This window comes from Nipponia nippon, unplaced genomic scaffold (genome assembly GCF_047370975.1).
Source record: "Nipponia nippon isolate SJK-2023a ecotype South Korea unplaced genomic scaffold, ASM4737097v1 scaffold_17, whole genome shotgun sequence".
Taxonomy (NCBI): Eukaryota; Metazoa; Chordata; class Aves; order Pelecaniformes; family Threskiornithidae; genus Nipponia; species Nipponia nippon.
In genome coordinates this window covers 6,159,227-6,174,132 of record NW_028262333.1, presented here as the reverse complement: position 1 = coordinate 6,174,132, position 14,906 = coordinate 6,159,227, and the positions used below count along the sequence as shown (strand labels likewise).

Here is a 14,906-nt window from a genome sequence, read left to right as displayed (position 1 = left end):
AACAGGGCTTCAGCCTACGGGGGTCAGTTAAGAAGCTGGTGGAGGTTTTGCTGCTTTTAATGTTTGTTCAGTGTAAGAAAGCGTTAATGGCTCGTTCTTCAGCAGGGGTGAGCTCTGCGCCTGCTGCTGCCTGGGTGCCACTGAGCAAAAGGGAACAGGATTTATGGGTCTGGCATCGTTGAAATCACTTCCCAGCCTGCTTTACCCACCCTCCACGGCAACGCTTCGGCTCCAGCACTGATCCCGGTGGCAGCTGCAGCCCCATCTGGTGCCCTGCAGCAGGGGAAGGGTGACAACCGGTGCCTCGAGGGGCAGGAGCGCACAGGGGTGCCCACTGTTAATCGTTTCAGGAAAGCAACGTGAGAGCAGAAATGAAATAAGAGCAAAAAAAAAAAACCAAACAACCCAAAACGTGGGAGCTTGGATGCTGAAGAGGGGACAGGCAGCTGCTTGCGTCCTCTTCTACTTGGCTGTTGTGGGGGAAAGAGAGGAGGGAGTCAGTAAGATGGCTCCAGGACTTCCCAAAGCCCAGGCTGCTTTTGCCTGGGTCTCCATCGCAACCTCTGCCACCCCAGCAGTGCTTTTGTGCCTTTTTGGGGGGGGTGAACCTGTGCCTCCCCCAGCCCCAGGAGCTTTCCCCAACACCCCCAGCCCCCTGACCACGCTCAGCCCTCACCTTTCTCCGCACCCAGCTTGAGCATGTCCACCCCGGAGAAGATCATCTCCTCTGGCTCCGCAGTGGTGGCAGAAGCGGCATCTGCAGAGGGAGGGCAGGAGCTGGGTGCTGGAGCCCTGGGGCTGCCCCATTGCCCCCACCCCTCCGAGGTGGAGGCTGTCATGGGTTTGGGGGCAAGGGGGGGCTTGTGGAAAGCCTTGATGCATGCCTCTATCGCTGCAGCTAGCCGGGGGGGGGGCTGTGGTTTTTAGGGTCCCCTCGAGCCTTGGCATGCTGGCACCGAAGGGTGAGGGACGCTCTCTACAGCTTGGGCACCCTCCTCTCCCTGGCTGCTCTTCTCCTCCCTAATCACAAGCATCCATGCATGCTGCTCGTTCCTCTCCTCCATCCCCTCCCTGGTGACCTACCAGGGCAGTCCAGCTTTTCCCGAGTGGCAGTGCCCTCAATCCTGGTGCCATTTTTGTGGGAGCACCAGCAGTAGCCCGTGGAGGCATTGCACTGCTTGGGCAGGTAGTCGCCGTTCACATCGCACTGCGGGCGGAAGCGACCCGGCCGGACACCCCCAGAACTGGCCTCCGCCTGGCACTTAGTTTGCACTAGGGCAATAAAAACAAATGGGAGACACCGTGAGCCCTTCTGCCGCCCGGCAGCCTCGGCGGGAGCGTTTTATCCAGAAGCAGCTAAATTAAATATAAAAGAAGAACCAGCCCCACCCCGGTGACCTTTCTAAAGCTCTTAGGCTAGACAAGGACTGAGGGTTTGGTGTGGTGCTCCGGCTTGTCAGACATTTGCTCATCCCAAATGCCCCGCAGGCCGGGGGCAGTGGCTCTGTGGTGTCCTAAAGGCCCCCAACCAAAGGCTCCCCATGGGATGAAGGGATTGGTTCGGACCGATTGGACAGGGGCCGGTTGCCTTTGGGATGCCCCATGCTGGCACCTCCTGGGGTTGCTCCTGAAGGGCCAGTCCCGACCCTCCCCAGCTCAGCAGCCCCCAGCCCCGATACCTTTCACCGCTGGGATCGCCTTGCGCTCCTCCGTCTTGGGGCTCTTGGCCATTTCAAACAGCAGCCACTTGTGCATCCAGGATTCAAAGGACTGCAACAAGGGGAACCGGCGCGTTAACCGGGCCGGGAGGGTGCACCGTGGGGGGAGGAAGCTCCAGCCTGGGCCGGGGAAGGTCGTGAGCACCACCACCTCCCTTGGGGTGGAGGTAACCCAAGCCTGGCTCAAGCAGGGCTTTGTTTTTCCAGGTGGGGACACCCCAGTTCCTCCCCAAAGCGGGGCGCGCCTGGAAGGGGAAGAGTAGGACAGCAGCAAGCACTGACCTTCCAGTCCGCATCGGTCATGGTGTTCTTCAGGCTCTTCAGGTTGTCCATCAGGTTGTTCTTCAGCTCCGGGAACATCTTCCTGGGGTCTGCTTGCTGCAGAGCGACCACCACGGTGAGACAGGGCAATGAAAAACGAGGTGGGGGGGTGAAGCTTTGCTTACATCGGCCAGCCAGCCATTGCAGGAGCTCTGGCACCAGCTCTGAGCACCCCAAGGGACCCCAGACCCAGCCAAGAGACAGCCTGAAGCTGGAAGCAGAGGGTCCCATCGCCTCCTGCAGCGCAGGGGCCAGTGATGGGGCCAGTGGGGTAGCGGGGGACCTTACCAGCAGCAGGTGCTTCACTTGGTCCTCGGTTTTGTTGCTAGCAGGGGCCGTGTCCTTAAAAGAAAAGGCAAAGGAGCAGCGTGAGCGCGAGGGCTGGCAGCAAGCCCCGAGGGCAGCGGGCAGCGCCAGGCAGGAGCGGGCATCTCTTACCATGCTGCCTGCAGAGGGGGCGAGAGGCAGGACCCTCATGGCCAGGGGCGTGTTCACCATGGCCATCTTCATCTTGCTCACCGGCTTGGCACCTGCCGAGGATGGAGTGGTGTGAGGGGTGCCGGGCTGGGTGGTCTGGGGAGACCCATCCCCTCTCCCTGGCCACCCCCACCACCACACTGGTGCCCGTGGGGCTACTGACTGGCGGGCAGCTTCCTCTGCAGTGCCTCCAGCTGCAGGGTCTGGGAGGTTTTGGTCAGCTTGCTGATCTGCCCGCTCTGCTGGTAGACGAAGTAGACGGTGACGGCCTGGCCGGCGATCAGCAGGGCCACCAGGATGGAGAGCGTGGAGAGGGCGGCTTTGCGGCCCAACGCAGACCTGCGGGACACGGAGAGGGAGCTCAGCCCCGGCCGCCGGCTGGAGGAGCCGCCCTCACACCCTGCCATCACTCCCCCACCCCAAAAACCCCTCCTGCAGCCCACGTCACCCCCCTGCGCCGCCCCAAACACCCCCCTCCCAGGGGGTTTGCAGCCAGACAAATGCAAATTCCCCCATCGTGGCGTGCAGAAGTGAAATCTCAGCGTGAAGGTCACTCCTCCGCACCGGGGGAACCGAAACCCATGGCGGGGGCGGGGAGGGGGGCCGGGAGGGCACCCGAGCAGCACGTGGGCAGACGGGGGCTGCACGCAGGGTGCCGCCAGGGGATTTTTGGGGCATGGCATCTCTCTGGGCATTGCCTTTTGCAGGATGATGAAGCCACTTGAAGCCTCACTGGTCCCGGGAGATGGAGGACATATCCCATGGGATGCCGGACTGCACTTAATTTTTAAAATTTTGTGCAAAAAGCGAAGGTGCAGGGCACCCCGAGCGCACAGGCAGCACGCAGGCAGGCCGGGCAGGTGGGTCGCAGTGCTGCCATTGCACTTGGATGCCAAGGGAAGGCAAAGCCAAGCACCAAGCGGCCGCCTGCCCCACTGCTGAGGCCTCCTCGGGCCAGATCCTGCCCCACGGGGGTGAACGGGGCACGGGTGGGGTGCAGGGGTGCCCCAGGGAGCCACCAGCTGCCTCTGCTGCCCGACGAGGTGGAGGCACCCATGGGTGCTGGCCCGCTGCCACTGCTGCTGCAAGCAATGTCCAGAGCTGGACTCGCTGCCTGGATGACTGCCTGGTGACTGATGATGTCAGAGCTCCCGAGCTTCTGATTGGCTGGAAGTGTTTGGGGGGGGGCTGCCAAGGGGGTTGGGAGATGGGGGCTAGTGGGGACACGGGGGGTGGCCCCGCAAAACCGGCTGGGCTCTGGGTCCGCGCTGTGTCCCCGCCTGCCCCGTAGCCACGTCACCAACCTGCCTGCCCCATAGCCACGCCATCAACCTGCCTGCCCCATAGCCACGCCGAGCTCCCATCCACCCCATAGCCACACCTTGAGCCTGCTTGCCCCATAGCCGTGCCCCTGTCCACCCCATAGCCATGATTTGAACCTGCTTGCCCCACAGACGTGCTGTGCCCTCATCTGCCCCATAGCCACGCCGTGAACCTGGCCACCCCATAGCCACGCCATGGCCCCATCCGCCCCAGAGACACACTCTGACCCCCCCCGACGCCATAGCCACCCCGTGCCCCACAGCCATGCTCCGGCCCCTTCTGCCCCACAGCCACGCCACAGCCCCCAGCCCCGTATCCCCTTCCGCCCCATGGCCCCACTGCATCCTCCCTTGCCTCGAGCGCCCCGTAGCCATGGTGTGACCCCCCTTCCACCCCACAGCCACTCTGTGCCCCCTTGGCCCAACCATACCCCTTCCATCCCATGGCCATGCAATGCCCCCTCTGCCCCACGTCCCTGTGGTGCCCCCTTTGCCCTCCCCATGCCCCCCATCCTCGCGCCCCCGTGCCCCCGGCAGTGGCACCTCTGGGTGTCCCCGACATTGAGCACGCCACTGCTGCGGTCGGAGATGAGGTCCCGCTGCTCCTCGGCCATGGCTCCGGTGTCGGCACCCCGATGGGCAATGAGCACCCCGAGTGTTGTCGCTGGAAATACCCCCTGTGCCCCCACCCCGCCCCATCACCCCCGGGGAGGGGGGGAACCCCAAAAAAAAAGCCCCATTGGCTGCTGGCATCTGCATCACCTGTTGCCAGGCAGACCTCTGCTCAGCAGGTCTCCGGTCCAGAGATGGTGCTGGATCCGGCCATGAGCACCGCAGCCACTTTGCGGGGCGTCGCTTCCCGCCCCACCGCCGCGAGCAGGTCACGACGCTCAACCTGGCCATGCCCGGTGTGGTGGGCTGGGGGGGGGGGGGCTCCAGTAGCCCTGGGGGGGCAGGAGGTGGGATACGGGGTGCAGGGTGTGAGGAGTGGGGTGTGGAGGTGGGAGGCGAGGTGGGATGCAGGGGTGGGATGCAGGGGTGGGATGCTCCCCACACCAGGGTCTGAGCAGGACCCCCCCGTGGAGGGACGCCGTCAGGGTGCAGCTGCCCCTCGCTCACCTTCCCTGCCAGGGAAAAGCCACGCTTCGGCCCAAACCCCCCCTCGAGGGTCACTTTGGACCCCCTCGGGTGCAGGTGCTCGGCCAGCGCCTCTCGGGCTGAGGGGGTAACAGTTAAAGGACCACCAAGTGCTGTCAGGTCCCCCTCCCTCTCGGGGCACCCCTCTCACCCTGCCTGCAGCACCTTCGGGGGGCTGAACCCCCAAACGCAAGAGACGAGAAGCAGCCCCTCGAGGTGGGTGACCCCAAAGGGGCAGCGTGGCGGCGGCGGGGGTCCCCAGCCCACCCCCCGGCCCCGCTAGCGCTACGTGGGCGAGAGCAGCCAGCCACCCCCGTAACGCTCATTTTAGGTGATTTTAGACAAGGACCCGGGGCAGCCCCGGGGGTAACACGTCCCCGATGCCAGCGCAGCGCCGTGGGGCTCGGCCTCGCCGGCCACGCCACGTCCAGCACCGAGCCAGCTCCAGCACCGACCCAGCGCGACCGTGGCCGGGGTTCAGCCAAAAGTGAAACCGCGGGTGCGAAAGGAAAAGCAACCCGCCCGGGCATCACCGGTTACCAGGCAGAGCTCCCCACGCGCGGCCCAAGGGCTGGAAAGTGGTGAGGCTGGGATGAGCCCGGGCCCCTTCAGCGACCCCATCCCCTCTCCCGGATCGGTCCCAGAGCCATCCCGCCGGCACGGAGGGCACGGCACGGCCAGCCCCCGGCTGCACACTGGGAGAGCCCCGGTAAGGAATAACCTAAAAGCATTTCCAAGGAGCGGGGCAGGGGCTCCGGGCAGACGGAGCAGAAGCTGGTGGGACGATGCTCTGGCTTCCCAGGTGGGAAATCACAGCCACAGTGCGAGGGAAGGGCTTCGGCGCTCGGAGCCCGGTCCCGTCCCCAGGCTCAGGCCACCAGCCGGGAAAGCCCCGGGGCACCCAGGGGCGCACAGGGCCCCTGCCCAAGGGCGCCCACCAGCCTGGCCCAAGCCCCCGCGTCCCCGGAGGCTCTTTTGAAGACAAATAACTGATCTATCTGCTGCTTTTTAGGTGATGCTGCATTTAGAAACCATCCGAGGTGCTGGAAAAAAAAAGAAGGGAGAAAAAAAAGGAGCGGGGAGGAAGCAAAAAGCACATAAATCCCTTCCATAAATTTCTCGGCTCTCAGCCCATGGCAGGCGCTGGGGGCCTGGGGGGACGCGGGGCAGCAAGCCCCCGCCCGGGGACCACGGTGCCGGCACATTCTGTGACCGGCCTCGGCCCTCAGGGGAACTAAGGAGAAAGCTGAACAGGAACTGGGCAAGTGAAACCTCCAGCGATTTCATGGAGCGGGGCCCGACTCTGCAAACCACAAATGCTGGCGATGAACTGGGGGGGGGGGGGGGAACCCTTGAGCCCCCAGCCCAGCTGGGGACCGAATCAGCCCTTGCTCTGCACACAGACATCTCCATTAACTTCTTCGGTACTCCCCCCTCCACTGCGCCTTTCTGCACAGGGCCGTGGCATCTGAAGTGTTTTAAGCCTATAAATTGATTTTCCTGGGAAGATGCAGACCCTTTTACAGAGCTGCTTTCAGCCTGCCTTATCCCCCCGCCTTTCTTCCATAGCCTGAGGCCGGCAGCCAGACCCATCAGAGGCTCCTCACCCCACCACCACCCCCCGTCACCCCCGGGGCTTCGTATTTTGTGCTGCCCATGAAAAACTTGCCAAGCACCATTACAGGAGGCCAGGAAACCAGCTGTCTTTTTGGGGGAAAGAGGCCATCTGGAGCAGGGAGCAGTCTCAGGGCTCAGCTCGGACCTGCCCGCTCCCCAAGGCCCTTGACCCAAGCCAGCAGAACAATTATTTCAGGCAGGGAGGTGGAAATAGCCCCGCGGGCATTCACGTGAAGCCATTCGTTACCAGCTCAGCCTCCGTCTCGCAGCCCTCAGCCCCTGCAGAGACCGACGTCTGGGGGACAAACCCGCATTTCCCACTGCCCGCAAAACAACGCCCTCCGCCAGCCCAGGGCGGGCTCCGGGCAAACGCGAGGGGAACGGCCGAGCCGCAGGGCTCACCAGCAAGCGCAGACCCGTCCCTGGGGACATCATGGGCTGGAGATGTGCTGCAGCCCCCGAGCAGCCCCGCGCCCTCGGCGGGATGAGCGTGGCCAGAGCAGGGCAGCGAGGCTGGGGCAGGGGCTGGAGCCCAAGGCTGGGGAGGAGCGGCTGGGGGAGGTGGGGGTGCTCAGCCTGGGGAAGAGGAGGCTGAGGGGAGCCCTCATCGCTCTCTGCAACTGCCTGACAGGAGGCTGGAGCCGGGGGGGGGTCGGTCTCTTCTCCCCAGTAACAAGCGATGGGATGAGAGGCAACGGCCTCAAGCTGCGCCAGGGGAGGTTTAGGTTGGATATTAGGAAAAACTTCTTCACCAAAAAGGCTGTCAGGCCCTGGCCCAGGCTGCCCGGGGAAGGGGCTGAGTCCCCATCCCTGGGGGTATTTAAAAGCCGGGTAGCCGCGGTGCTTAGGGACATGGTTTAGTGGTGGGCTTGGCAGTGCTGGGTGAGTGGTTGGACTTGGTGATCTTAAGGGTCTTTTCCAACCTAAACGATTCTGTGATTCTGTCCCCGCCGGGGAGGCGCAGGGTGGGCAGCCACATGCGTTGCAGCCGGGGTTTGCAGGTGATGGGTCTCCTCGCTGGATCACGCAAGACAAGCCAGCCGGGTAGCGGCAGGAACAGGCGAGAGCCATGAAACCCATCCACAGTGCTCAGCCGGGAGAGCCTTTCCCTCCAGTCAGCCCCGGGACACGCGCCGGGCAGCCCGCTCTGCGCAGGGACCCGTCGGGCTCTCCAGTTTCTCTTCCTCATTCGCCGTTTCTCCCCTGGGGGGTTTCACACCGACATGGGAAGTTGTTTCAAAGACATCAGATCGGCTAAGAAATAAAAGCCATTTTTGCCATTAATTGCGTGCAGAAAGCCCAGGGAACACCTGGCTGGGCTTACGGCAACTCGGCCCCGACAGCCCCGCGCACCCAGCGGAGCTCCTGCTCCCAAAGATTAAGGGCTAAAAAAGCAAATCCACCTTCCTGCCGCCTGTGCAAGCCCCAGAAAACCTCCCTGCGGGAGGACACGCCACGCAGGGCTGTAGGTCCGGGTTCCTTCTGCCTCGGGTTAGACACGAAGGTCTCAGCTGGTGCTTCGGCACCCTGCTCTCCGCCACCGCCACGGGGTGCCAGGCAGGTCCCTGCTGCCCAGAGGCTGTCCTGACCCCGCTACGTGCGGGGGAACCCACCAGACAGATGAAAAGCCGCTTCCCTTCTCGCAGCTTCGGAGCGGTGCTCAGCAGACACCTTCCCATTTCCACATCTGCCCTTAAAAACAGCGGGGCTGAACCAGCCAGCACCTTGGCGGGCAGCAGGCGGGAGAGGGAACTGGTCAGAAAACACCACGATCTGCACCCAAAACGACAAGAGGGGTCTGTTAAATTTGTACCACGCGAAGGTCGTGCCTTGGATTTCATATTCCTGTAGAGCTTTCCCCAAACGTACCCTGTAAAGCAGCTGCATTAATGGCACCTGGGACAAAGTAACACCTACCGTAACAGCAACAGGCTTCACTGTAGGTATTAAAAAAACAGCGAGTGAAGCCGTTAGTAACACAGCACCGCTCTGCCTCCCGCTCCCCTGCGTGCCTCGGCCCTGCTCCCTCCCCAGCTCAGCTCCACCTGGGCTGAGCCCCTGCTGGTTTCGCCTTTTCAGCACCTTCTCCACGCAGAGTTCAAAGAACACCCTCAAGTTCAGGAAAACAGTGATTTGAACTGCAAATAGCGCACTTTTAAGACAGTAAGGGAAGTTTATTCTGAAGTTTTCCATGGCCACATATAAAATTACAAATAAAACACCATGGCTGCACCAAGGGAAATGCTGGCTTAGAAACATCTGTCCAGGCAGAGACTTTTTTTCCAGAGAAAAGGGAAGTCATGTATTAAGCAAGTTTGCAGAAAACCCAGCAGCAGTTAGCTCGCTCACAAGCCCAGCTTTCTTCTCCGCAGCAGGGACACCTCCAGGAGATCGTGACTCACTTTGAAACCGCAACCATCCAAGTAGTTTTCGCTATGAAGACCAAGACATGCCAGGCTGGCTGATCCGAAGCCGTGGTTTCCTGCGCTGTGAAACTCATCCCCTTTTTACCACGCGAGAGCTAGCACTCGACAACCGAAGGCCGAGCTTGGCAGGAGCAACACGCCCTGGATCCCATCCCGGATGAGTAACTTGAACAGACTGCTTTGAGAGCAGAGTGCCTCCGACAGCTCCGTCCATCGGAGCGTCCTTCCTGGTGAGGGGAGGCAGGCTCGGGAGCGGGCAGGTGAAGGAATCCCCCGTGAAGCATTTTGAGATGCAGAGGTGTGGGAAAGAGCCCACGCGGAAGCAGGGAGGTTCTCAAGCCTCGGGATCTGGAGGCAGACCTTGCCCAAGAGCCCAGGACACCAGAACGTCCCCTTCCAGCCTCATTTCATAGGTCACACATCATCACGTATAAGACTACTCACATTGGCCACATAACCAGGCGGTTAATCCTAAGGTCTTTCAGCCACTTCTACTGAATAACCATCACTTAAACCTGACCACAAGTGTTCCTGGACAATCATTTTACCAGCTCCAGATGAGCTCACTCGCTCGTTGCCAAGTCCCACTGAACAGCACATGCCTGCGAGAGCGGAGGCAGAGCACGACGCGCTGCAGCTGCCTCTGCGAGCTCCTGCCGACGGCACGCGGCGCTGCCGGGGAAACCGCAGACAGCGCCGCGCGGACCCACGCCGGAACAGGCACCACGCTGTATGAGGGCTGAAGTCACCATTTCACCGGAGGAACTTTGACCATTTCATCTCTCTGGAGCTGTAGAAGCCACAGCAACTTTAACCACGAGCACAAAGAACCCTGACACCACAAGCACACAGAACCCGCCTATCTCAAACTATACTTCTTAAGTCTTGTAGGCCCGTGAATCTTCTCTTGGTCTAAAACCCTGCTACAGCCGAGGAAGTGACAGAAACAGGAGCGATTTCAAAGCCTGGAGAGCTAGGAAGAGAATACTGGCAAAAGTGGAAATGGGCATTTATTTATTCCAGGTGATGGCAGCACATTCGCAGAGGGCAAACATCAGTGCAGGAGGCAGGGTGTGACAAAGCGAGGAGTCATTTTTCTTAAATACCTCTGGAAGTATAAATATCTGAAGAGAGCAGCTGAGGGAGCTGCACGTAATTCCAGTGCTTTCAGAAGCTTTTCGCACCGCTGGTGCAGCAGTACCACCACCCACCCCAACCCGCCCCAGAAGATAAGCCATTTGTGGATGTAATTAAACCAAAGCCGCTCAACTTCTGAGCATACCTCAAGAAAACACACGGTTGAGGAGAGGTTTAAAAGAGAGCTTTAATGACAAAAGGTGCGGCGTTGTTTACAGGCGACGTCCACGGCGACCACCCTTTCTGCGAGTGCTGTCAGAGGGGATGGGGGTGACATCCTCTGCGGGGACAAGAAACCCAACCCGCGCTGTTACCTTCCAGAGGAAGCCCCAGAAACAAACTGGGAACAGCCACCCCGACATCCCACAGCCGCACCTCAGCCACCGCAGGAGCCACACACGGGCAGAACGAACGCACCGGGGGAGTCGAGATATTTGTGAACTCGCCGAGGGCTGGGTACCCAGGGCTGTTAACACTTAGGAAGCAAAAAAATCCTTATTTCCCATCCCACTTAAACCAAGCAGCCACAGCGTTTCCGAAGAAACAGAGGGTACGTGATGTAACTTTCAGAGCAGCCACCACCACCGCTTCTTCTGACTCCCCTACAAAGTCTGGGACTCTCCCTCAAGGAGTTGAAGGAACTCCGTTACTACTGAGTCACTCTTAAACCAACACAGTATTTCTGGGTGGCTGAACGGCTCTGGCACAAACGCTGTTACATCAGAGGGGCGGCAGCATCCTGCCGTACAGCAGCGGGGGTTTATCGTGCAGACAGAAACTTCGTTTCTGAAGTCTGCTCACGCCACCTCCTGGCGAACCTTCAGTTTGAGAATCTGTTTAAATTAAATCATCCCTACAGCGGCATCTGACAGAGGCCAAGCAGGGCCTCCCAAATTCAAACCCTCATACCGAGCAACATACATGCCTGCAGAGCTCCTTTTACTAAATAATCCCTCAAAACTGATTTTTTGAGGTAGCAAGGCTCCGCACTGATATATCACTCTCTCCATCACTCACCAATGCGGCCGATCTTCATTCCGGATCGGGCCAGAGCTCTCAGGGCTGACTGGGCACCAGGTCCAGGAGTCTTGGTCCTGGAGGAGAGAACCAGAAACCACAGTCCCTTGAATGATTCAGAAGTTGAACACAGTTCACAAACAACCAACAGTGTTAAAATCATAGTTTCCCCACCCCGAAACGTCCAGATACCGGAGCTCACCCTCCTCCTGTCCCCAGACCCAAATCATTTACATGCTATCAGCCACCAAACAGGCGCGTTGCTGTCATGCCAAGGTAACACATCTCCACAGTGACAGCACCTCCCCATCCGCTATGGATGAATAAGAGCACACCCCAGCACCAGTCAGCTGCAGACGCCCATTCAGAGCGGGTCCCAGCTGCTCAGCGAGAGATGACCACATCACCCAGTCACCACACAACGTGACAGACACCCTTCGGGTCAAGTTTAAAGTCAAATTCCTGGGGTGCATCCACCTCCCCAGCTGAGGCTGCGCAAAGAAGGGACGTGGTGCAATCTGGCAGGGTTCTAAGACCGGACGCATCCTCTGGGAATACCAGGGCCCAGCCCCTCCAGCGTACCTATTTCCACCGGTAGCACGCAGCTTGATGTGCAGGGCCGTGATGCCCAGCTCCTTGCACCTCTGGGCAACGTCCTGGGCTGCCAGCATAGCCGCGTAGGGAGAAGACTCGTCTCTGTCCGCCTTCACCTTCATGCCACCAGTCACACGGCAGATGGTTTCCCTACAGAAGGGAAAGAAGGCATTCAGAAAAAAGCCCCTCCTCTTTCCTCCCCACAAACCAGCTTCTGGGTTCAGACAGAACCTGTTATTTTGAACGTTACTGGATCAATAAGCTGCCGTTCCAGTACCTTGAGTGCAATATTCATCACAGAGGAGCACACCAAACCGTCTGGTCTATGCTCACCTGTGCATGCCATCTTATCATACAGCTCAGCAGAAGCTCAAGGATTTCAGCGGAGCCTCCTGCCAAATCTAATTTCTGTTTTCAAAACAGAGCCCGGTACTGCAGGGAGGTGCCCAGCGTCCAGTACTCACTTGCCAGAGAGATCAGTCACATGGACGAAGGTGTCATTGAAGGAAGCAAAGATATGGCAGACGCCGAACACATTTTCTCCTTCAGCAACCTGAGGTCCCAAGCTGATGACCTGCTCTTCCTTCTTCTCCTTGCCCTTACGAGGTGCCATTTCTGAACAACAACAAAAAAGAAGTATGAGCGATGGGGGATTCTCTTACAGGACTTTATGAAATTCCCTGCTACTGCAACATTTTACCAAGCAAGTTGAGTTACTGTTGGCAAAATGCAGGTAGTCATTTTGGGGTACAAGTGGACTTCTTGTAAAACCCAGGATTCCCAGCTTTGCTGTAGGCTGGCAGACGGGTCACCACCCGCAGCTGCTCAGTGGGGTCTCTCCTGCTGCACTTCACAGCAGGAGCTGCCTACACTGTGCTTCACGGCAGCTGATGTCCCCAGGCACCACCACAGCAGAGCATGAGGAAGCTCCTTTCCTTGAGAATCAGCAATGCTGAGCTTCCCCTTGCTCATTTATACGACTTTACGAAAAGAAAATACCTAACTGAACAATTATTAAAGACCTAGGTACTACCGTGAAGCTCTGACTCTGCAGACCTTTCAAGTACCAGCTTGGGTTCTTCCATGTTATCAGTCCCCTAACCACATCCTTGGGACCAGCCCAGGGAAGCCTTCTGCTGTCCACACCCAGCTGTGGAAGACGGCAGCCGGGGCACTCGGCAGCGCTTGGTCCAGTGGCTGGGGACCCCGTGCATCTGCTCCTGAGCACGGGAACACGGTTCCATATTGCTCCTCTCCTGCCAAATACCTGCTACACCTGGCGCCTTGCAGAAGAGAAAAGTCTAGCAGCTTCATTAAGGAAAGCAGCCCAAGCACTGCTTGCACCCACAGGCCGTAGCCCGACAGTCCCCTCTCCGGAGAGCAGCGCTGAGCACCGACTGTTACATCGGGGCCGACAGGGCACAGCCAGCCAACGGCCCCGTGGACGTTACCGTCGCCCACCGGAGCCCATAAAGCCCAGCGATACCGACACGGCAGGCAGAGCAAACGCCGAGCCGCGGGCGCCATAACGCCGGCATTAACCTCACGACAACGAACCCGCTGCTCGCCTGAAACCGCCCAGGGTCCAGCGGGCCGGAGGGGGCTCACACCTGCCCCGCAGCCCAGCCTCCCCGCTCCTCCACCCCCAGCCGGGAGCGCCGGCCCTCCCCCGGGCGCCCAGCTACGCCAGCCCCCGGCTCGCCCGCGGCCTAGCGCTCCGCTCCGCCGGGCGCGCCTCCCCCGCGCCGGGCGCGCTGCCCCGCGGAGCCCCGGGCCCGAGGAGGCGGGCGGCGTGCGGAGGAGGCGGCGGCGAGGCGCGGGCGGGCGGATGGCAGCGGATAGCGGCAACCCCGCACTCACCTGCTCGTCTCCTCCGGCGGCCGCCACTGGAAAGGAAGCGGCAGGGGTCGGGGGGCGGAGGTCACCGCCGCTCACCCGGAAGTGATGGCGGGAGGCGGCCGGGGGCTGCGGGGCAAGCGGCGTTTCCCCGATCGCAGGCGCAGGACTCTGCCGCGATCCCGATCGCGATCCCGATCCCGATCGGCCGCCGCCGTGAAACCGCGAACGGCGCTCCCGAGAGCAAGCCGAGCCGACCTCTCCAAGATGGCGCGGCCGGGTCCCTTCCCAAGATGGCGGCGCCACCCTCCCTGGGGTCCCTCCCCAAGGTGGCGGCGACCGCCGCTTTCCCGGAGTCCCTCCCCAAGATGGCGGGGGAGCGTGTGCTCCTGGCAGAGCCGTGCCGGCAGAGCTTGGGAAACCCAGGCCTGAATCGCTTTGAAAAACAACTGGAGGAAAATCGGTGTGGTGCCAGCACGCAGCCCGCTTCCTCCGGGCCAAGCAGCCGCAGTCGCTGCTCCCCGGGCTCAGCTGGGGCCGGGGCGCGGGCCGTGCCCCCTCGCTCCGCTGTCGGGTGGCTGAGCAAGGCCGGGTGTCGGGAGGGGGGGGTCCGGGAGCTGCTGGTCCCTGCCGGTCCCTGTCCCTGACTGCAGGAGGTGTTTGGGAATTTACCCTTAAGGGATGTGCATAGCAGTTTAATAGAGTCACAGAAACACAGAATCGTTTAGGTTGGAAAAGACCCTTAAGATCACCAAGTCCAACCACTCACCCAGCACTGCCAAGCCCACCACTAAACCATGTCCCCAGGCACCACATCTCCCCGGCTTTTAAATACCCCCAGGGATGGGGACTCAACCACTGCCCTGGGCAGCCTGTGCCAGGGCCTGACGGCCCTTTCGGTGACAAAATTTTTCCTAATATCCAACCTAAACCTCCCCTGGCGCAGCTTGAGGCCGTTCCCTGTCATCCCATTGCTTGTTACTGGGGAGGAGAGACCGACCCCTGCCTGGCTCCTGGCTCCAGCCTCCTGTCAGGCCGTTGCAGAGAGCGATGAGGGCTCCCCTCAGCCTCCTCTTCCCCAGGCTGAGCCCCCCCACCTCCCCCAGCCGCTCCTCCCCAGCCTTGTGCTCCAGCCCCTGCCCCAGCCTCGCTGCCCTGCTCTGGCCACGCTCCAGCCCCTCCATGGCCGCCTTGGGGTGAGGGACCCAGCGCTGAGCACAGGATTCGAGGGGCGGCCTCACCAGTGCCCAGTACAGGGGGAATATATATACATATATGTGGAAGTCTGGCGTATTTTCTCTTAA

At 60.7% G+C, this 14,906-nt stretch overlaps 2 protein-coding genes across 3 annotated transcripts; both read right to left on the bottom strand.

Moving 5' to 3' along the window:
• Positions 1 to 41: 41 nt before the first annotated feature.
• On the bottom strand, positions 42 to 4,531 carry CD74 (CD74 molecule). Of its 2 annotated transcripts, XM_087753868.1 has the most exons (9): positions 4,382 to 4,531; positions 2,680 to 2,855; positions 2,478 to 2,569; positions 2,328 to 2,381; positions 2,001 to 2,096; positions 1,680 to 1,770; positions 1,084 to 1,272; positions 677 to 757; positions 42 to 470 (listed from the first exon to the last, which is right to left on the bottom strand). In XM_087753868.1, exons 1-9 carry the CDS (start codon positions 4,450 to 4,452, stop codon positions 463 to 465), a joined length of 858 nt encoding a protein of 285 aa, XP_087609994.1. In that variant the 5' UTR covers positions 4,453 to 4,531; the 3' UTR covers positions 42 to 462. The 2 variants fall into 2 exon arrangements, with proteins under 2 accessions (XP_087609994.1, XP_087609995.1); XM_087753869.1 differs by lacking the exon at positions 1,084 to 1,272.
• Positions 4,532 to 10,322: 5,791 nt separating this feature from the next.
• RPS14 (ribosomal protein S14) lies at positions 10,323 to 13,862 on the bottom strand. The gene is made up of 5 exons (XM_087754070.1): positions 13,627 to 13,862; positions 12,231 to 12,381; positions 11,755 to 11,916; positions 11,173 to 11,249; positions 10,323 to 10,435 (listed from the first exon to the last, which is right to left on the bottom strand). The coding sequence occupies exons 2-5, from the start codon at positions 12,377 to 12,379 to the stop codon at positions 10,368 to 10,370; spliced, it is 456 nt and encodes a 151-aa protein (XP_087610196.1). The 5' UTR covers positions 12,380 to 12,381; positions 13,627 to 13,862; the 3' UTR covers positions 10,323 to 10,367.
• Positions 13,863 to 14,906: the final 1,044 nt, after the last annotated feature.